General features: G+C 38.6%; 1 protein-coding gene across 1 annotated transcript; it reads left to right on the plus strand.

Moving 5' to 3' along the window:
• Positions 1–2,185: 2,185 nt before the first annotated feature.
• Positions 2,186–20,939, plus strand: C1H3orf85 (chromosome 1 C3orf85 homolog). Its single transcript, XM_027515245.1, has 4 exons — positions 2,186–2,252; positions 2,353–2,405; positions 18,039–18,172; positions 19,683–20,939. The coding sequence occupies exons 2-4, from the start codon at positions 2,357–2,359 to the stop codon at positions 19,770–19,772; spliced, it is 273 nt and encodes a 90-aa protein (XP_027371046.1). The 5' UTR covers positions 2,186–2,252; positions 2,353–2,356; the 3' UTR covers positions 19,773–20,939.
• The last annotated feature ends 1,550 nt before the right edge of the window (positions 20,940–22,489 follow it).

A 22,489-nucleotide genomic window follows, 5' to 3' on the forward strand; every position in this document is an offset into this window, starting at 1 on the left:
TAAAGCATCAAAGTTGTAAACAGACTCCATTGATGAGTTTCATTAATTCATGTCACTTGATATTTCTATTTTTCAAATACAGATATTCAAATTTCATTTCAAAGAAAGTTTCATGTCTTTATAATTAGAATTACCAATTTTTATGGATCTGACTTTTTTTTCATAGATCATAAGAAGAGAAAAGTTATAGGGAACACTGTTTAAGCTTAACATAAAAACAGAACTGCTATATTTTAGTTGTGTTTTTTTGTTTGCTTTTGTTTTGTTTTACTGCCAGTAGGATAAGTCTGTATATTGATAGACTAGTGCAGGAAAATGCTGACTCAGTTTAATGCAGTTAAGTTTAATTTGAATTGGTTGATTCAATTAAGTTCAATAATGTTTATTGGGGGCTATTATATGAGGCTGTTGTATGAAAGGTCCTGTGCCTGGTGGGTGCTGAAGACATACAAATAGGAGCAAGATGCAGCACTGGCTGCTTCAGGCAGCATGTAATGTACTCTGGAACACTGAAATGTACACACAGAACATAATACAGGGAAGCATGACCTAGGTACTGCTCCCACCCTCCTCATTTTAGGTCCTAGAAGTTGAGTGATGAAAGGAAGAGGAGAAGAGAGGAAGATGAATCTCTCCTTTGGTTCTGTAAACTTTAAATAAACAAGAAAGTACATAGTTTGCTGTTAAGAATAAATTGCATAATAATGAATTTATTCATTTAACTGTTAATCATACCACTGAAGAAGGGAACTGTTTGAAAAATAAAAATGAAAAAAGTGTTTGGATTTTATCATTGTATTAAATGATATATAGTTTGTTTGCTTTGTTGGAAACAAACAAATTTACCATGCAGTTAAACACTCCTTTTTCTTTAATTAAAATTTTTACTTTTAGATCTGTAGAATTATTTGTACTTGTAAGAGTGCAATACAGAGAGATCCTGGGTGCCCTTCACTGATCTTTCCCCAAAGGTAACATTTTGCAAAACTACAATGCAGTGCAATATCACAACCAGGATACTGACACTGATACATCTACTAATGCTACTCAGATTTCTCCAGTCTCATATGTACTCATTTGTGTGTATATGCATGTGCGTGTGTGTGTGTGTGTGTGTGTGTGTACAAGAGAGAGAGAGAGATTTAGTTCTGTGGTATTTTATCACGTTTATGTTCATATATCCACCACCACAGCCAAGACACAGAATAGTTCCATCACCACAGATGTCTCTTGAATTGCCCTTTTATAACCACACACACCTACCCTATTCTATCCCTAAGCCCTGCTGCTGCTGCTGCTAAGTCGCTTCAGTCGTGTCCGACTCTGCATACACGGCAGCCCACCATACTCCCCCGTCCCTGGGATTCTCCAGGCAAGAATACTGGAGTGGGTTGCCATTTCCTTCTCCAATGCATGAAAGTGAAAAGCCAAAGTGAAGTCACTCAGTCGTGTCCGACTCTTTAGCGACCTCATGGACTGCAGCCCACCAGGCTCCTCTGTCCATGGGATTTTCCAGGCAAGAGTACTGGAGTGGGGTGCCATTGCCTTCTCCTCCCTAAGCCCTAGCAACTAATAAAATGTTCTTAATCTATAATCTTGTCATCTCAAGAAGCTTATATAAATGGAATCATACAGGTAAGTAACCAGTTGAGATTGGCTATTTTTACTCATCATAACTCCTCTGAGATTCATCCAAGTTGCTGTGTCTATCAATAATTTTTATTAAATTATTATTGAGTAGAAATGCATGGTGTAGATGTACCTCAATGCATTTAACTTTGAGCTGTTGAAGACATCTGGGTTGTTTCCACTTGTTTTCCAGTTTTTGCCGATTATTAATAAAGCTGCTAGGAACATACTTATACAGGTTTTTGTGTGAACATAAGTTTTCATTTCCCTGAGATGAATGTCCAGTAGTGCAATTGCTGGGTTGTATGGGAATTAACTGTATACTACTCAGATTTATAAGAAACTGCCAAACTGTTTTCCAACGTGACTGTACCATTTTATATCCCCCAGCAAAGTTTGGGTGATCCAGTTTTTCCACCTTCTTTGTTTTGTTTTGGTATGGTTTTTAGATTACATTAGGCTGTGTGGATGGTAAAATTAGTAGATAAATACATGGCCCATATAAGAACAGCCTGTAAAAAGTCAGTCCAAAGAGTCCAAAGGGTAAAAAGGCAGGAGTCGTATTAAAAAAGTCATCTCAAATCAAGCAACAGGCTCTCAGACTGAGGTCATAGGGCTTCCAGGTATGCAGGAAATGCTTCATATTCTTGGAAAGTAACCAGTATGCCCTAAAGCTCTGTTCAGTCTAAATTAAAATAAATAAATCTTTTGTTTCCAAAACAGGATCATGGCCTGTAAAATGCTTCAAGCTGCCCTGTGTTCAACATTGCTTATAGGTAAGAACCTATTTCTTTTTTTTCTTTATCATGTCTTTTACAACTGTTAGATTGATAGATAACCTCTTTTGACTTTTTAAAGAAATGGACAAGCATGTTTTATTCATAGGCCGACTTAAAGCATTAGGGAAGCTAAGCTATTGTGTTATGCTGTGGTTTTGAACATGTCAGTGTTAATTGTATGTGTGATCATTTTATTCCTAATTATGTATTAACATGTTACTATTGCCAGTCTATTTAACTGCTGCCTCTAAAGAAGTGCTCTGGTGTCCTTGAACAAAGAAAAATTTTAAATGTCTTTTAGAAAATGTAATATGTACATGATACAGTTATGTGGAAACCTCAAGGTACTTTGAGAGTGTGAATTCATTAACCTTTTAGGAAAACTGTAGCTCAGAGAGGTGCTGAAGGCACCAAAGGCCAGACGATTTGCTGCCAGATTGACCCAGTAACTCAGTGGCTTATATCTGAATTGAACTGGGAGGTCATTTCATATACAAAACTGAAAATACTTAGAAAGGTATAAATTATTTTCATGCTTAAATCTTTATAATTTATAAACACTTCTGATGAAGATGTTTAAATCAGAATTTCTATGTTTATAAACTTGAGACCTAACCAAAAGAAATGTGTATTTCTCTTGAGATACACAGAGATGAATAGTTATAGATACATATCTATATCTAGAGTATGAATCTAGATATGTGTGTTTACATATATATGTGTGCATAATTAACCCTTTATTCCTAAGTATATAAATAATTTTGACGAAGAGTTTTAATAATCTATATTGAACTTTGCATTTAGGACATGTTTAAACAAATGATTAAGCAAATTTTAGTGAAGTTCTTATTAAACCATTGTCCGCAAGGCATATACAGCCATACCCAGTTACAGCCCCCACCTCCAGATGAAGAAAGTGAGGTTGGTTCCATTTAAGAGGTTGATTATAATCCAGTGGTACAATGCTTTTCCTGGGCTGCTCACGCACACAGTTGACTTCATCGTGGGTGACAGTGGATGACTGCAAGGCTGAAAGAACTACTATTGGTCCACATCCCCTCTGTGAACACAGCAGGGTCAAAAATACCAGCCAAGAAGGGAAATGGTCTGTAAATGGACTTTTATAGACTTTCTTTAAAAACAAGTTGGAATTAACTTTAAGTCCAGCTGAAAAGAAAGTATGTTTACCTATAAAGACAATTGGTTTGACTAACTGTACTTGATAGATAAATAAGTAAAATTAAGTAGTCAAAGTTCATGAAAGAACAAATTGAGGATCAGAATCCAAGGATGAAGGGATGCTGACACTGCTGGATTAACCCTTCAGATCTCAGGAAAGAAGCCTTTACTGCTTGCAAGTGGAGGAGACTGCAGTCATTAGAACCAGATTCATTTGTTCCACTAAAAACTAGTTCAACTGACATTTTTTAAATCATATAGCTCTAAAGTAGGAAATAATAGCTTGATTCAACTTTCTTTATTTTTTCCCCACCCACCCATGCCCCCTTTTTCATTTAAGAATATAGCCTATTCATCTGCACTTCCCTGGAGCCCTTTTTCTTGCCGTAAGAAAACAACGATTTTTTAAAGTTTGTTTTTATTATTTAAAAAAGTTTTCTCTGTTACAGATTAGTTGTCTAATAAATTACTTTTGTCTAGAACTTAATTTGAAGTAAGTAGGGAAGAGATCTCATTATCTTTTTCCCTAGTGGGAATGCTGAAGAGCCTACTAAGTAATTAAATTTATGAGCAGAGTCCCCAAATTGTTTTACTGATTTTCTCAAAATAGTAACTTATACACCTTGGGGCTGATTCCCTGGTCAGAGAATTAGAAGTCCAACTGTCACAATTTCATTAAAAAACAAAACAAAATCGTCTCTTTAGCATTTAGGTCAAGAATTGCTTTCTTCTATAATAAGACAGCAAGTATTAACACTACTATTTAAAATATTTATTGTGTGTCAGGGGCTTTCCATATGTTGCTGCTGCTGCTAAGTCGCTTCAGTTGTGTCGGACTCTGTGGGACCCCATATGTTACCTTAGTTCAACTCTCATAATCACTCTGAAAATAGATGTTATGAGTCTTGTCGTACAAAGAGGAAACTGAGGCTTAGAGAAGTTAAATGACCAAGATACACAGTCAGTCAATGGTCAATGCCAGATTCATAGGGGCATCATGTAGGCAGCACAGCACAACTCCTCCCAAAAACGTGATAGAGCCAAGATCATAGCCACTGGTTCCACAAGAAAAGGTCAGAAGTTAGGGAGCTGGGGGATTTTATCTGAGAAAATAGAGCCAAACAAGGACACAACTAAGAACTGTTCCTAGTTGTACCGATTTAAAGAAAAATCCCAAAGTCAACATGTTCCTCCTCAACAGGGCACACTACAATGTGAATCAGCCATAAGTATACATATATTCCTCCCTCTTCAGATTCCACAAAGAAAGTGATGTCATATGATATTTATCTTTCTCTATCTTATTTACTTAGTATGATAATCTGTAAGTCCAACCATGTTGTTCCAAATGGCATTATTTCATTCTGTTATGGCTGAGTAATACTCCATTACATACGTGTATATGTATGTACCACCTCTTCTTTGTTCATTCGTTTATTGATGGAAACAGGCTGCTTCCATGTCTCAGCTATCGTAAATAGTGCTGCTATAACACTGGGGTGTATGTATCTTTTCGAATTAGAGTTTTCCTGGAAGTCCAGGAGTGGAATTGCTGAATCACATGGTAATTCTATTGTTTTTTAAGAGACTGTTCTCCATAGTGGCTACACCAAGTTACACTCCTGCCAATGGTCTAGGAGGGTTCCCTTTTTCCACACCTTCTCTGCTGCTGCTGCTGCTGCTAAGTCACTTCAGTCGTGTCCGACTCTGTGCGACCCCATAGATGGCAGCCCAAAAGGCTCCCCTGTCCCTGGGATTCTCCAGGCAAGAACACTGGAGTGGGTTGCCATTTCCTTCTCCAATGCGTGAAAGTGAAAAGTGAAAGTGAAGTCGCTCAGTCATGTCCAACTCTTAGCGACCCCATGGACTGCAGCCTACCAGGCTCCTCCGCCCATGGGCTTTTCCAGGCAAGAGGACTGGAGTGGGGTGCCATTGCCTTCTCCGACACCTTCTCTAGTGTTGGTTATTTGTAGACTTCCTGATCACGGCTCTTCTAACTGGTGTGAGGTGATTTGGATTTGCATTTCTCTAATAATTAGCAATGCTGAACACCTTTCCATGTGCCTATTGGCCATCTGTATATCTTCTTCAGAGAAATATCTAAGTAGGTCTTCTGCCCATTTTTTGACTGTTTATTTTTTTTATTTTTTTATTGAGTTGTATGAATTTGTATATTTGGGAAATTAAGCCCTTGTTAGTCACACTGTTTGCAAATGTTTTTCTCCCAATCCATAGCTTGACTTTTCTTCTGGTTTATGGCTTCCTTTGCTGTGCAAAAGTTTTCAAGTTTCATTAGGTCTCTTTTGTTTGTTTCTGCTTTTATTTCCTTTGCCTTGGGAGACTGACCAAGAAATCGCTGCTACAATTTATGTCAGAATGTTTTGCCTAGGTTCCCTTCTAGGAGTTTATGGTGTCATGTCTTATATTTAAGTCTTTAAAACATTTTGGGTTTTATTTTTGTATATGGTGTGAGGGAGTGTTCTCACTTCACCGATTTACACGTGGCAGTCCAGCTCTCCCGACACCACTTGCTAAAGAGACTGTACTGTTTTCCCACTGTATGCGCTTACCTCTTTTGTCAAAGATTAATTGACTGTAAGTGGGTGGGTTTATTTCTGGGTTCTTTATTCTGTTCCATTGATCCATATGTCTGTTTTTGTGCTAATAATACGCTGTTTTGATTATTATAGCTTTGCAGTATTGTAACAGGGCACTTTAAAAACTGAAACAGAAAAAAAAAACAAAAAACTGAAACAGCCCCACTCACATTAAGAGGAAATATGGAAAGAGCACATATTTGGAAAGTGCTTCACTAAGTAAACCAATCCTTGGGGCCGACCCATCCATTAAAGAATTTGGGGGTTCATGCCCATATTGTTGGCTATGGTCAAATCTATCCATAAAATGCAAGCATGCCTTCTGGTTTTAGACAGTGTAAAAAATAAATGGCCTATGATCTGTTTCTCTAGCATAGTTCCAGCTCTTGTTTTTCAATCCAGAGTTAGTAACCAAGGGCAATTTGTCTTGAAAGGTTTTTTGTTTGCTTTTGTTTTGACAGGAGCCTTTAAGCTCACAGTTCTTCCTCCTAACCCTGTCAGTATCTCCAATCCTCACCTTTGCCTTCTCGGCGTAGAAGGAATGGACCTTCTCCGTCATCACTGCAAGTGCTCCACTTCCTCGGAGAGCCTATATTCCCTGATATAGTTTTAGTTTATTATATAAGATTTTGTTCTTAATTTTACCTACTCACTTTGGCTTAAGATTGACTGGTGCTCTCAAGAAAGTGAGCAGTGAGAATAAACTCACCGCCTATGACTAGATTCAATCAGCACTCTGTGTGTTGTAGAAATTTGTTAACCTGCCCACACGCCAACATCAGTTATGGCTCTAGGATTGGGAATCCCATCCACGTATGTAGGCAGTGACCGTGGAGTCGTCACTGATTGAATCACATAAAAAGGTGCCTTTCGTGAGTCACAGATGTCTCTGTCCACAAGATTAAAAACTAATAAAAGACCTGCCAGCTTCAGAAATACTCCCCAGGAAATTACATAGTCATGCGTGGGAACACGTATATGGGTATATGTTACTGTGTTGAGAGCGGGTTAAAACAGATTGAAGTTAAACTCAAGTAATACCAGTTTCTGTTTGCTTTTCAAAGTACTCGATACATCAGCAACGGTAATGTCAATAAAGCCAAAGTTCCCGAGTTAAAAGTTCAGTTTCGAAAGCGTTTTATTAACAGACAGGTTAATCATGAGGACCTGTAAGCTGGTCCTAGAGTTTAGCACCTCTTTCTTTTCTCCAGTTCACTCCCATTGGCCCTCTTTGCTTTCCTGCCTTTACTTCCCCTATTTGCCTTGCCCCTTGCCCCATGACTTTTCACCTTTTGTAACCTTTGTAACTCCCCTTCTTCTGTCTCTCCTTCCTTTGACTTCCTTTCTTGATTTCTCTCTTCTCCTTCTTCCTTCTTTTCTCTCCTTCACCATTTTCCCCTCACAATCCAAATTTCTCATCTCTTTCTCTCTTCCCCTTCCCTTCTCTTTCTCAATTTTATGTGAACTGCAGCAAAGTGAGAGAATACATTATACTAAAATACAACTCTTCAATCTTCTATCATGAAGTTTTGGGTTAGTGACCAAAGTTTAGAGTGGGAAATAAAAAATAAGAATTTCACTATTTGTAAAGAAAATTCTTTACTTACAGAATTTTCAAATCCAAAAATATGAATGTAAACTTGGGTATTTTAATCTCTCACAAAATTATAAAGTTTGTCCTACAGTTAGAGAGCTCTTTGAAAATTTTATCATATTGCCAAGACATCTGTGTATTCTTTTCTCCTCATCTTCTTTGGTACTTAATTCTTAATGATCATTTATACTTTATTTTAGTACTTTATTTACAAGTGCACATAATGGCCTGGGCACCTATTTCATCTTTTTTTTTTTTTTGAAGACATAAACATTTAAAGGACAAGAGTTGAGACTCAGTCTAAGAAAATAGTAAATAATAAATATTCTTAATACTGGGGTCAGTTGCCATTCCCTTTTCCAGGGAATCTTTGCAACCCAGGGATCAAACCCAGGTCTCCCACACTGCAGGCAGATTCTTTACCATCTAAGCCACCAGGGAAACCCTTAATTCCTCATACTGAGTTCTAAGTGCTCTATTTCCAGAATCCCGTTCCTAAGTATTTTTGAGCTTGTGGAAGGACTGTAGTGCTTATCTCCATGTTCAGCATGAACATCAGTATCCCCTACACCTGAGGGAAATAGCTCACTGAGGGCTTATCCTATGAAACTGGCAGTCTTTCTGTCCCCACTGAATCCCTTCACGTTTACTTAATAGACAGTGAATCAGGAATGATAAGCTACCACTGGTTGGAGTGCCCTTGTCTGTGCTCCTTTTTTTGTTTCCTGTTTCTTAGTGAGGCTCTGAGACAACTCACCTGTTGGGTTCTCTGACACCTTCTAACACATAGCATTCCACTTCTTGGTCCTGGTTTTGATCAAGTTGAGAAATAAATCAGAGTTGATTATGGAAGGCAGCCCATTTATTACTGAGAAAGGCTAATGAGGCAAATGGAATATAGTTGGATCACAGAGTTTGGAAAATTTAATATACAGTTTCAGCTTGTAGAACCAGAACAAAAAGTGTGCCCTCTGAGGGTGGCTCACTCTCAAGAGGAAAAAGGATGAATGAGCTGGACATGCCAACTTATGCCTCTTGGATGTACCAAGAGGGAGCTCTCAGTGAGCCCCCTCTGCACAAAAAGAAAGGGAGTCTGCCATCAGACTCTGCCCTTCCATTCTGCATCTTACATTTCACATCAGGCTTTCTGATCTTTTTAGTGTATGTGCTGTGCTTAGTTGTTCAGTCATGTCCGACTCTTTGTGACCCCATGGACTGTAGCCTGCCAGCCTCCTCTGTCCATGGGGATTCTCCAGGCAAGAATACTGGAGTGGGTTGCCATGCCCTCCTTCAGCGGATCTTCCCAACCCAGAGATTGAACCCAGGTCTCCCGCATTGCAGGCAGATTCTTTACCATCTGAGCCACCAAGGAAACCCTTCTTATTACAAGTACCATTTTTCATAATCATAAGCATATTATATAGACTATTTAGTAATTTCCCCATTATCAAATTTAAAGACTCTTTTTCAACCTCTCCTGGGTAATAGCAATATGGGCAGTCTTTCCACTTCTGACTATACAGCTTCCCTGTTTAATATTTATTTTATTTATTATTTATTTATTTGGATGCACCACATCTTAGTTGCAACTCATGGGATCTTTAGTTGAGACATGCGAACTGTTGGCTGCAGTACATAGAATCTATTTCCCTGATCAGGGATGGAACCTGGGCCCCAAGCATTGGGAGCAGGGAATCCTAGTCACTGGACCACCAGGGAGGTACTATATTAGTTCAGTTCAGTTCAGTTCAATCGCTCAGTTGTGTCCGACTCTTTGCAACCCCATGAATTGCAGCATGCCAGGCCTCCCTGTCCATCACCAACTCCCGGAGTTCACTCAAACTCACGTCCTTCGAGTTGGTGATGACATCCAGCTATCTCATCCTCTGCCATCCCCTTCTCCTCCTGCCCTCAATCCCTCCCAGCATCAGAGTCTTTTCCAATGAGTCAACTCTTCGCATCAGGTGGCCAAAGTACTGGAGTTTCAGCTTTAGCATCATTCCGTCCAAAGAAATCCCAGGGCTGATCTCCTTCAGAATGGACTAGTTGGATCTCCTTGCAGTCCAAGGGACTCTCAAGAGTCTTCTCCAACACCATAGTTCAAAAGCATCAATTCTTTGGCGCTCAGCTTTCTTCATAGTCCAACTCTCACATCCATACAAGACTACTGAAAAACCATAGCCTTGACTAGACGGACCTTTGTTGGTGAAGTAATTTCTCTGCTTTCGAATATGCTATCTAGGTTGGACATAACTGTCCTTCCAAGGAATAAGTGTCTTTCAATTTCATGGCTGCAGTCACCATCTGCAGTGATTTTGGAGCCCAAAAAAATAACGTTTGACACTGTTTCCACTGTTTCCCCATCTATTTCACATGAAGTGATGGGACCAGATGCCATGATCTTCGTTTTCTGAATGTTGAGCTTTAAGCCAACTTTTTCCCTCTCCTCTTTCACTTTCATCAAGAGGCTTTTTAGTTCCTCTTCACTTTCTGCCATAAGGGTGGTGTCATCTGCATAACTGAGGTTGTTGATATTTCTCCCGGCAATCTTGATTCCAGCTTGTGCTTCTTCCAGCCCAGCGTTTCTCATGATGTACTCTGCATAGAAGATAAATTAGCAGGGTGACAATATACAGCCTTGATGTACCCCTTTTCCTATTTGGAACCAGTCTGTTGTTCCACGTCCAGTTGTAACTGTTGCTTCCTGACCTGCATATAGGTTTCTCAAGAGGCAGGTCAGGTGGTCTGGTATTCCCATCTCTTTCAGAATTTTCCACAGTTTATTGTGATCCACACAGTCAAAGGCTTTGGCATAGTCAATAAAGCAGAAATAGATGTTTTTCTGGAACTCTCTTGCTTTTTCAATGATCCAGCAGATGTTGGCAATTTTCCCTTACTTCCACACTGCCTATCAAGCCATGATGGGCACTCATCTGTTGTGTGCATAATGTGAATATATTTTTATTTGTATTGCTTTAACTGGCCAGGTCTATTTTGATTTCCCTTTCACTTATTTCCATCTGTCTCAGTTTGAACAGAACTAAGTCTCAGTAAATTCCTTGACAATAGTAGGGGCTGTGCCCACTTAGTATATTCTATACACTTTCAATATAATACCATAGAGAGGAAGTAATTTTCAGTTAATGACCTATTTGTTATGAATGTATTCCAGTTCAGAATGTTAGAACTGAAAAAGACCTTAGAGACCATATGACTCAGGCTTGTTTTGCAGAGCAGAAAATGGAGACACAGGAGAAAGAAGTGGCTTAGCGATCTAAGTTATTGCAGGGCCAGAGTAAGATTCCAGGTCTCTGACCCTTCTTGGCCTGCGTGGGGAAAGCTGTGATCTCAAATATCTCCACATTCTGTAGTGTCTGCCTTATTTCTACCATACAGGCTTTTCTGCATAAGATATTCCACAAATGTTTAGATGATAGGTTGAGCTTGACAGGTCCTATTAAAACTGACTATAATACAGGATGAAAGCAAGGAGGGTATGTCGGGAGTCGGAAAGAAAGAGAGGAAGATTTTTTTTCATAGCTTATGATTATAAAGTTTAAAACCAACCTGGTTGATACTGCCTACATTAAAACACACACACACACACACACATATTTTAAAACCAAAAGAGTAATAGAACTCAGGGTTCAGTTTTCAATCCCCAGCAGTATTCTATAGGTTTGCAAACACAAAAGTCTGATCTTGCTCTCACTAACTTTCAAGGTTGATCAGACAGAATGAAAAAGGGAGGGGAAACTTCTCAAGCAGAGAAGATAATAGCATGCCCTTCTACATTACTTGCATTTTATTTCCAGCCCTGCCACTGACTTACTATGTGACCTTGAGTGAGTCATTTCATCTCCAGATGTCAATTTTCTCATTTGTAAAGTAGGATAATAAATACTGCTTTCTGTCTTTCTCATGGGTGATGTTATTATCACCACCAATTAATATTTATTGGGTGCCTGTTGGGTGCATACTACTGAGGTAGGAGTTTTGTTCTGGAAGGTGGGAAGAAGAGGAGATGAAACATTTTCCATAAGCATAGAGATTTACAAAAGACAGAATTATTAGAGCTTAAAATAGTTATGGCTTATATTTTAAAGCATGCCTCTCTGCCAAGGTTTATGTAACAGCATTTTTTCTTATTGTACAATACACCAGGATAATTATGGTACAGAATATTGGTTTTACTTTTGGATGTTATGTTCCATATAACATTATTTTAAACAATTACTATACTTTCTTATGTAGCTGTAATTTTATTCTAAACATAATTTATTTCAAAATATTTATTAGTATGGATGTCATTAGATCTATTTGCCTAGCCACTACTTCTGTTTCTCTTTTTTTTTTTTTTAAGAAAAAATCTACATTAAACATGTAACACTATAATTACCACCTTTTCAAAGAGAATGAAGAGAAATCTGAAAAGTCACTTGTTAACACATCCCAGCTAAAACCAAAGTTTTAATGCTGGTTCATCCACAGAAATCATTCCGAATGACTGATTGTCCTGTTCTCTACAAATCAATCCTGTCTTTTCATTCCTGCTGTCACTTACCTGAATCAAGTCCTACTAATCTCTCATCTGGACTGTTTGATGAGCTGCCTACTTTGTGCCTCTCACTCTGCTCTCTTCCTTTTACCACCTGTTCTCCACACCCCCAACAAAGGAATTTTCCAAGGTTAATCTGTGAATAAACAAAATGTTGGCATATACATATACAGTATTATTCAGCCTTAAAAAGGAATGAAATGCTGACATATGCTACAACATGGATAAAGCCTGAACACTAAGTGAAGTCCGTCAGATACAAAAGGACAAATTTTGCATGGCTCCTCTTAAGGTACCCAGAATAAGCAAATTCATAAAGACAGAAGGTAAATGGTGGTTACCAGGGGTTGGGGGAGAGGGTAATGGGAGTTATTGCTCAAAGAGTAAAGAATCTATTGGGAATGATGAAAAAGTCTGGAGATGGGGTGGTTGCATGACATTGCAAATATATTTGATGCCACTGTATCATACAATAAAAGATGATTCAAATGATATCACAATAAAAAGATTTCAAAAGTACATCTAGTCTTATCGTTTTCCCTGTTCAGAAAAGATAATTATTTACAGAGTAAAGTCCAAATTCCTTGGTATGATGGTAGGATCTTCCTGATTGTAGCTCCAGCTTATCTTTCCAACATTAACTCTGACACATCTATACCACAAACAACCCTACCTTTCAATCACGTTGGCAAAGTGAGGGTCACTGAGTCACATAACATCAAGCAGAGCAGTTCCCTGTGCCTTACTCTGCTCCTCTGATCCTGGGCTCTCCAAGTTTCTTCAGCCTGGAATGTGTGTTCTTTTCTTCCCCTCCCTTCCTCCTAACTGTGGAAACCTCATCCTTTGAAGCTTAATTCAGAATCAACTTCTCTGTGAGACCTTCCTTCCAGTATCGGAATTAATCACTGCCCCTTCAGATAATCTAGTCAAAATATGCTGCTGTTGCTGCTAAGTCGCTTCAGTCGTGTCCAACTCTGTGCAACCCCAGAGACGGCAGCCCACCAGGCTCCCCCGTCCCTGGGATTCTCCAGGCAAGAACACTGGAGTGGGTTGCCATTTCCTTCTCCAATGCATGAAAGTGAAAAGGGAAAGTGAAGTTGTGTCCGACTCCTAGCGACCCCATGGACTGCAGCCTACCAGGCTCCTCTGTCCATGGGATTTTCCAGGCAAGAGTCCAGAGTGGGGTGCCATTGCCTTCTCCAGTCAAAATATATCTTCTTATAATTATTTTTCAATTCTGAATATAATATGTGTTTCCTAGTGGCAAGACTTATTTACTGATTATCTTCCATGCAGTAGGAATTAGGGTGAGGCAAGTAGAGGTCTTATGGCACAAAATTTGTATAACCCTAAGAGAGAATTCCTTCTTTTTTTGTACTTTTTAAATTGAGGTATAGTTCATTTACAATGCTGTATTAGTTTCAAATGGGGCTTCCTTGGTGGCTCAGATGATAAAGAATCTGCCTGCAATATGGGAGACCCAGGTCCAATCCCTGGGTCTAGAAGATCCCCTGGAGAAGAGAACGGCAACCCACTTCAGTATTCTTGCCTGGAGAATTCCATGGACAGAGGAGCCTGGTGGGTTCCCATCCACTGGGTTGCAACTTATCAAATAACACAAAAATGGATTCATTTTGATATTTGGCAAAAGTAATACAATTATGTAAAGTTTAAAAATAAAATAAAATTAAAAAAAATGAATTCTTTACTTTTTTGAATATTTTAAATTGAGATATAGTTCATTTACAAGGTTGTGTTAGTTTCAAGCATACAACAAAGTGATTCATTTACACATATATATCGGAGAAGGCAATGGCACCCCACTCCAGTACTCTTGCCTGGAAAATCCCATGGGCGGAGGAGCCTGGTAGGCTGCAGTCCATGGGGTCGCTAAGAGTCGGACACGACTGAGCGACTTCACTTTCACTTTTCACTTGCATTTTCATGCACTGGAGAAGGAAATGGCAACCCACTCCAGTGTTCTTGCCTTGAAAATCCCTGGGACAGAGGAGCCTGGTTGACTGCCGTCTATGTGGTCGCACAGAGTCAGACAGGACGGAAGCGACTTAGCAGCAGCAGCATACATTCATATGTATATATATACACATTTTTTCAGATTCTTTCCCATTATATGTTTTTATAAAATATTGAATATAGTTCCCTGGGCTATACAGTCGGTCCTTGTTTTATCTCTCTGCCCCTCACTCTCGCACTATCCTCTTTGGTAATGGTAAGTTTGTTTTCTATGTCAGTTAATTCCTTCTTATATTTTATGCCCTACTGACTTCACTTGCCTCATCTAATCTCAACTCTGGTATTAAGCAGTTTATATTGATAATAGTTAGTGCTTATCATGCATTGTTTTAGTTATCTACTACAGCATAACTAATTTCCCCAAACTTTAGCAGCTTAAAACATTAAATACTTATTATTTCATGATTTCTAAGTGTCAGCAATTTGGGGGTGTCTCGGGTTCTGACTGAGGATCTCTCGTGAGGTTGCAGTAAAGATACTAATGGGAGCTGTGGTCCTCTTAAGGTTTGACTGGAGCAAAGGCATCAGGTTCACAGGTGGTTCACTTACATGACTGTTGGTGGAACACTTCAGTTTCTTGATGTGCTGGCCTCTCCTTTAGGGCTGCTTGAGTGTCCTTCCAACACGGCAGGTGACTGGCCTTAGTGTAAGCCATCCGAGAGCAGGGCACAGCAGGACCTGTAATGTCTTTTATGTCATAGCCACAGGAATCACACACTGTCATTGCCTCAGGAGTCTGTGATTACACAGGTCAGCCCTACTAAGAGAAAGAGGGGACCACATGAATACTAGCAGCTAGGGAATCTTTGGGGATCATCTTAGAGGATGGCTTCCATAGACATGTTACTTTGATTGTACTGATTAGATTACCTAGCAGCAGGTTAGTAACTATTATCTTCTGAAGTCAACATTTGCTTTTTACTTTTAAATCATTGAATAAATAAAACTGCTAATTTTTTATAAATAGAGAATATGTCTGAGTCATTTTTCGATCCTCTGTTAGTAGTACTGAGTTTTGCACCCAGAGGCATCTTGACTGATGTTTAATATCCAGAGAGGCTGTTGTTTTCTTTTTTTAAAACTATTATATTGAAGTATTGCTGACTAGCAATGTTGTGATAGTTTCAGGTGGACAGCAAATGGACTCAACCATATATATACATGTATCCATTCTCCCCTAAACATCCCTCCCATTCAGGCTGTACATAACATCAAGCAGAGTTTCCTGTGCTATACAGTAGGCCCTTGCTGGTTATCCATTTCAAACAAAGCAGTGTGTGCATGTTGATCCCAAACTCCCTAACTATACCATCCTCCCACTCTTCCCCACTGGTAACCATAGTTTGTTCTCTAAGTCTCTCAGTCTTTTTGTTTTCTAAATAAGTTCATTTGTATCATTTCTTTTTAGTTTCCTCACATAAGGGATATCATATAATGCTTAAGGGATATTATATGATACTTGAGGGATATCATATGATACTTCTCTTTCTTTTTGACTTACTTCACTCCCTATGACAATCTCTAGTTCCATCCATGTTGCTGCACATGGCATTATTTCACTCTTTTTAATGACTGAGTAGTATTCTATTGTGTATATGTACCACATCCTCCTTATCCATTCAACAGACTATCATTTTCAATATCTGTTTGGAACTAGAGCTTACTAGATTGACAAACTAAACTAGAAATAATAGAGCTGATAACTAGAATCCTGCTTAGAACTCAAGGCCAATCTTGGGAAAGCATGAGATCATAAGGAATATGTAAATAATGGTTATTTCCTTTTTTTTCATAAACATAAAATATTTTTATAATCTGACCCCTAGCAACCCTCCCTCTTAGTAATAATATAGTGCAATGGCTCTGAAGGGAGAATTCTATTTCCCTCTCCCACTAGCTCTGTGGCCTTAGACCTATTATTTAACTTTTTTTGTGCTTTAGTTCCCTTGTATACAAAATAAAGTGATTAACAGTACCATTTCTTAGGTTTGTTGTGAGTATTAAATAAGGGATTCCCTGATAGCTCAGTTGGTAAAGAATCTGCTTAGACCCCAGTTCAATTCCTGGGTCAGGAAGATCTGCTGGAGAAGGGAAAGGCTCAGTAAATAAGGTAATTCAGGTATAATATTTAGCACAATGCTCAATAATTGTTAACTAAATTTATATAAAACTCTAATCCAGCCACCTCTAACCACTGTTTTCAGACATTGGTCTTGTAGATTTCCTAATGTCATACCTTTGTTCACATCACTTTTTAAGTTTCAGATTAAAAGACTTTTCCCTTCTTTCATTATGCTAGACATAATCTTTCCTTATGCTAGACAAATCTTCCCTTCACAGAATAGGTTAAGCAGTTTCCCTGACCATGAAAATATCTGCTTGTGCTCTGATACTCCAATCTTTCCCAAGCTACCTTGAAAGTAAGTGAAAGTAGTGAAAGTTTTAGTTGCTCAGTCGTGTCCGACTCTTTGCAACCTAATAGACCATAGCCTGCCAGGTTCCTCTGTTCATGGGATTCTGCAGGAAAGAATACTGGAGTGGGTTGCCAGGGGATCTTCCCAACCCAGGGGATCTTCCCAACCCAGGGATCAAACCTGGGTCTCCTGCATTACAGGCAGATTCTTTACCATCTGAGTCACCAGGGAAGCTCCCTTAGCACAGTCAAATCCTGTGTATCCTTATTTTGTTTTGTATCTTGACCCTTTATCCCCTCTCCTATAGAAGGGAGGTTTCATATTTATAGATCACTATAACCCTAACCTATACAGATTATTGGACAATGAAGGCTTGTTAATGATGAAGATATAAAGTGTCTAATGTAACATTACTTACAGTTTGATTCATAATAAATGCTTCTTTATCACAAGCAATGAACAGATTTATATTGTTACCATGAATAAGTCAGGAGTATGTTCTTCCTTTATAACATGGTTGTGTTTTATTCAAGAATGAAAGCATAATATAGACTGTTAAAATTTCAAGATCCTAAAGAAGTATGGGTTTTTTAAATTACTTTTTTCTTAATTTTAGAGTGAGAAGAAGATAGAAAATGCAAGCCTGCTTGCATTTAAAGAAGGCTCTCTCAATGTTAACAATGTTAACTACAGTTTCAGATTTGGGATCAGTCTACTTCAAAATGAAAGATATGTTCTATTTTAACAGGATGAGAAAGCAAAAATAAGATTGTAGACTTACAGGTTTGAACCAAGTGATTTACATCTGTTAATTTATCCAATCTTTATAGTAAGCCTGTTATTGTCTGTGTTATTATTGTTTTTATTATTGTTATATCTCTTTACAGACAGGAAAACTAGAGCTCAGAGAAACTAAGCAACTTGCCTAAAAAAGGGATAGAGCTGAAATTTGAATTTCAGTCTGCAGTCTCCCATACATGAACAGAAACTCTGAAACTCTTCTCCATCCACCACACAGCGTTGGCTGCATGCTGTGTGATACGCAGGTCACATAGGGTGATGAGAGGACAAAGATGCCAAAGGACTGAGGAGCAGCCATTGGCCCCAGGGCATAGATTTTCCAGAGTATCCTTCTTAGGTGCCCTTCCTCTCAAACACCATGGATGCTTTAAGAGGACACAATTTCTTTAAGAGGAAACACTCAGATGTAAACTATTGCCTTAAAAGATGCTGTGCTGTTGGACTCAATTACAGGAGTACTGGGAGCACCATTTTTATTGGAGGACCCAGCAAACCAGTTCCTACGTCTCAAAAGACACATATATTTGCAGGATTACTGGAACCCAGATCACAGCCCGAATACGTGGGGAAACACACTGGTTGATCAGGTATTTGCATTACAAACAAAAGGCCCTTCACTATCTCCCTTTTTAATAAAAATGAAATTTTTATTTTATATTGGCATACAGTTGATTAACAATGTTGTGTTCGTTTCAGGTGTACAACAAAGTGATTCAGTTATACATATGCACAATCTCTATTTTTAAATAAGCATGGTAGCAACTGGCATTACACACCACCAGCCCAATTCCTATTTTCCTCTCTCTAGCTGTCCTGAGCTATACCTGCTCTTTCCTCCCCATGAAGAGGCTTTCATCTAGTAAATCCACCTCCTCCTTCAACACTAAGATCTAATGTTCCCTTCTTTCTGAAGCCTTTTCTTTCTTTCCAGGAAGGCATCTGTCCTTCCTTCTTCTCTCATCTTTGCAAGCTGTTCACATGTGAATAGTTCTCAAATGTCACCCTGGAATTATTTGTTGCATGCACCTGATCTCCCTACCTAGACTAAAAATGTAAGGTGCTTGTCTTATCCATCAAGGTCATTATTCTCAAGTTTCAGTGAATTAATTATTATATGGTTGGGCAGATGGATGGAGGTATCATGGTCATATTTTAGTTCCCTCTTAGCAGTTGACTAGCTAGTTTTTCTCTGTGATAATTATCCAAGCCTTTACTGTCATTCCTTCATTTGCTTGCTTTTTGTTCATTATCCTATTTATTTGTATTCTTACCCCAAGAGAAATGAAGAAATTTTCATTACCCAGTTTTATTTCATTCTTACTTTTTTGATGGAAGACAACATTGAAACTCCAGGCCAAATGAAATTGCTGGCTTATTTGAGGATCTCAATTATTCATGACTTTCCACTATAATTTTGCAATTTAGGGAAAAATGTACAATTAATTGATTAATTAATTAATTCCTTCAATTATTTATTCTTTCTTTTCACTGTATCAGGCTCTGATTAGCACCAGTCATAAGGGTATATAAATAATATATTTATATAACATAAAGTCAGAAAGAAATGAATGTCCTTGTTTTGCTGGGGCCTGGGTCTCATCCGTACTCTGCTTGGCTGGATTTTAACTTGTCAACTAGGACCAGCTTGTTTTTGCTTAGCATTTGTTCCTGAAAAACACCAGCTTGAATAATGCATTTCATTTTATGCCTGTTTTTATCCAACAGGCATCATTTAGAAGTATTAAAACAAGACATTTGTTTATATGGCAAATGAAATAATTACATAAGCTGGTAGACTGGGTCTTCATTATGGAATATTGAAATTTTCAAGCACATTCTTGCCTATAATTGTATAATGAACTGACAGTTACCATAATGTAACAAGACTCTACTGCATTGGTTCACCCTATGGCCCCATATGTACTGCAAAATATTTGAGCATTTAAGTAAACAGATCACTGAGAGTGTGAATACCAAACCTTACTCTTCCATAGTATTTCTCTCAGTCTTTCAGGAATATCTGCATGATAATCAGAATAATTGACGAGACATGTTCTAAATACTGAGAGATCATGACTTAAGTTTATTTTGTTGCAGGCTCATGAAACATGGACTGCTTTGAAAACGACAGCACAGTATTATCTGAATCTGAATACTTTCACCCTTGACACGTATACTGCCCAGTAAACGTACCTTGCTGGTTAAACCAGGATAACAAGAATAGTGGGACCCAAAAAGTGGCGATGTACCCCAACCACCAGCTTTGGGGACCTGAGGGCAAATCCGCACCACTTACTATATTATTTATGTCTGCCTCATGGAGCCATTGAAAGGAGTAAATATGGAAATCCACACTGATACCTCGAATTAGAAGTTCTCAATAAATGGTAGCTCTTAAAATGATAACTGAAATAAAGACTGCAGTAATAACATTTACCAAAAAGGAGCTTTTATGGGAACAGAAAATATAAAGCAAAACGTAGTGTCATTAAAACTCTCTGTCCAGGGACTTCCTCAGTGGTCCAGTGGTTAAGAATCTGCCTTCCAATGCAGGGGAGGAGAGGTCAGTCCCTGGTCGGAGAACTAATATCTCACATGCCGCGGGGAAGTCTGGGCACCACAACTACAGAGCCTGAGTGCTATAGAGCCCAAGAGCTGCAACTGGAGAAAAGCCTGTGCACCTTAACGAAAGATGCCACATTCCACAGTAAAGATCCTGCGTGCTGCAACTAAGTCTAGATGCAGCCAAATTTTTAAAAAATAATTAAAATTAAAAAAAAAAAACTGTCCAAAAAGGAAACAAAACAAAACAAACCTCCTGTTGGTAACTCCTGCTTTCTACTGCCTTTTCTTTGAAAGAGTTAGTTCACTTTCCATTCAAGGAAGGAAATGGAATCTCTCAAGTGGAGCTGGTCCTCACCTCTTTTCTTCAATATTTGTCACTTCCTGAACAACAACAAAGCCAGTCTATTCCAAGACCATACTTCTGTTAAATCACAGCTGTACTGCTGTGGGCAATAGAGAACAAAATCTTAACTCATTTTGGGAAATAGATGATGACTAGGAGTCCAGTGGAACCCATAAATCTGTAAGCTTTCCTTAGAAATTTTGTAAAATTTGTGCAATTTTTGTATTCTGGTTTATAATATATTTATGATTGTTTCAATATGAAACAACAATTTTAAAGAAGCCTCACATCCATTATCAGTCACTCCCCATCCCCACCACACCCCAGCCCCTAATAACCACTAATAAATTTTCTGAAGCTATTTTTTTAAAAAAAGGAAGAAATAATATTTTAAACTTACCAGTCATGTGCTTTTATTCATCTTTCCAATAAAGCTTTAAAATTGACTCTACAGAAAAGTGGGCTACATTTATCCTATAGTTTTCCATATATCCATGGAATACTTCAGTAGTCTAGTTTAAGAAGTACTGAGAAATGATATAACCAATCATCAAGACACTCCCCCAAATCACAGATAAGTGGATTTGCCTTCGAAAGTCCATTTCTTTGTACACCTGCATCAATTGTTCTCTGCAGGGATTTCTTTTGGTAAATAAAAGCATCCCCTGCAGACCATAGTTGATCTAATGGTCTTAAAACAGTCTTGAACACTTTTTCAGCAGCAAAAATCAGATGCCAAGAGCTGCACTGTAAAGACGCTGCCCAGCACTTTATTCTCCAAAAGGGCACTGGTGGCTACTCAGTATTCCATATTTCTTATCCCATCCCTTACAGATATTTTCAGTGAGAAATTTGAAGCTAATGCATAATTTATTATGTTAACTGTTACCCTTTTCTAATACAGATAAACAGATTTTTTAATCAAAGCACAACCAAATGAAAGAAAAGAAATCATTTAGTTTTATACTAAGAAATAAATTTGACAACAATAACATACATTTTGATACCACAAAGTTCTACACTTTCATTGTTTAATAAAAAAAAGTAGGGAATGTCTATGTATTGCTCAGGGATCCTCTGAGTCAGAATCAATAGAATGTGTATATAAACAGAAAGAGATTAAGGAATCCACTCATGTTTACAAATGCTGCAGAGTCTAAAACTACAGGATAGGTTGGCAGACTGGGGACCAGACAAGAATCAATGTTACAATTCAAATCTAAAGAACACTGGGCTAGAAAACCAGGGAAGAGCTAATCTTAAAGTCCTAGTCCTAAGGCCATCTGCTGGCAGAATTCCCTCTTGCTCAGGAGAGGTCGGCCTGTTGTCAGGCCTTTAACTGATTGGATGAGTTACAGAGGGCAATCTGCTTTACTCAAAGTCAGCTAATTTAAGTGTTAATCTCATCCAAAAGCACCCTCACTGAAACACGCAGAATAGTTTGAAGACATATCTGAGCAGAGTGACCCAGTCAAGTTGACACATAAAATTAACCATTACAACCTATTTTAAGTGATTAAATTGTCTACACACACACACATACACACTCAGTTGTGACTGGAGCAATATATGGTAGGGAAAAAAGAAAAGACTTTGATTCATTTTATTCAGTATACTATCAGAGAGAATCTTGGTGGATTGTGAGGCACTAATAATGGGAAGTTATAAGTTAGCTACCATGTTGATTTTGAAGTAGGTTAACATTAAGAAGGCCATGGCAACCCACTCCAGTACTCTTGCCTGGCGAATCCCATTGATGGAGGAGCCTGGTAGGCTGCAGTCCACGGGGTCACTAGGAGTCCGACACGACTGAGCGACTTCACTTTCACTTTCCACTTTCATGCATTGGAGAAGGAAATGGCAACCCACTCCAGTGCTCTTGCCTGGAGAATCCCAGGGACGGGGGACCCTGGTGGGCTGCCGTCTCTAGGGTTGCACAGAGTTGGACACGATTGAAGCGACTTAGCAGCAGCAGCAGCAACATTAAGAAACAATT

The sequence above is a fragment of the Bos indicus x Bos taurus genome, chromosome 1 (genome assembly GCF_003369695.1).
Source record: "Bos indicus x Bos taurus breed Angus x Brahman F1 hybrid chromosome 1, Bos_hybrid_MaternalHap_v2.0, whole genome shotgun sequence".
Classification (NCBI taxonomy): domain Eukaryota; kingdom Metazoa; phylum Chordata; class Mammalia; order Artiodactyla; family Bovidae; genus Bos; species Bos indicus x Bos taurus.

Excerpts from the sequence above, each read along its gene's own strand:
- C1H3orf85 (XM_027515245.1), top strand. The coding sequence starts at position 2,357 with ATGGCCTGTAAAATGCTTCAAGCTGCCCTGTGTTCAACATTGCTTATA. Across the intron at positions 2,406-18,038 it reads GTGTTCAACATTGCTTATAG|GAGTACTGGGAGCACCATTT; the intron begins GTAAGAACCTAT and ends ACTCAATTACAG. Across the intron at positions 18,173-19,682 it reads GAAACACACTGGTTGATCAG|GCTCATGAAACATGGACTGC; the intron begins GTATTTGCATTA and ends ATTTTGTTGCAG.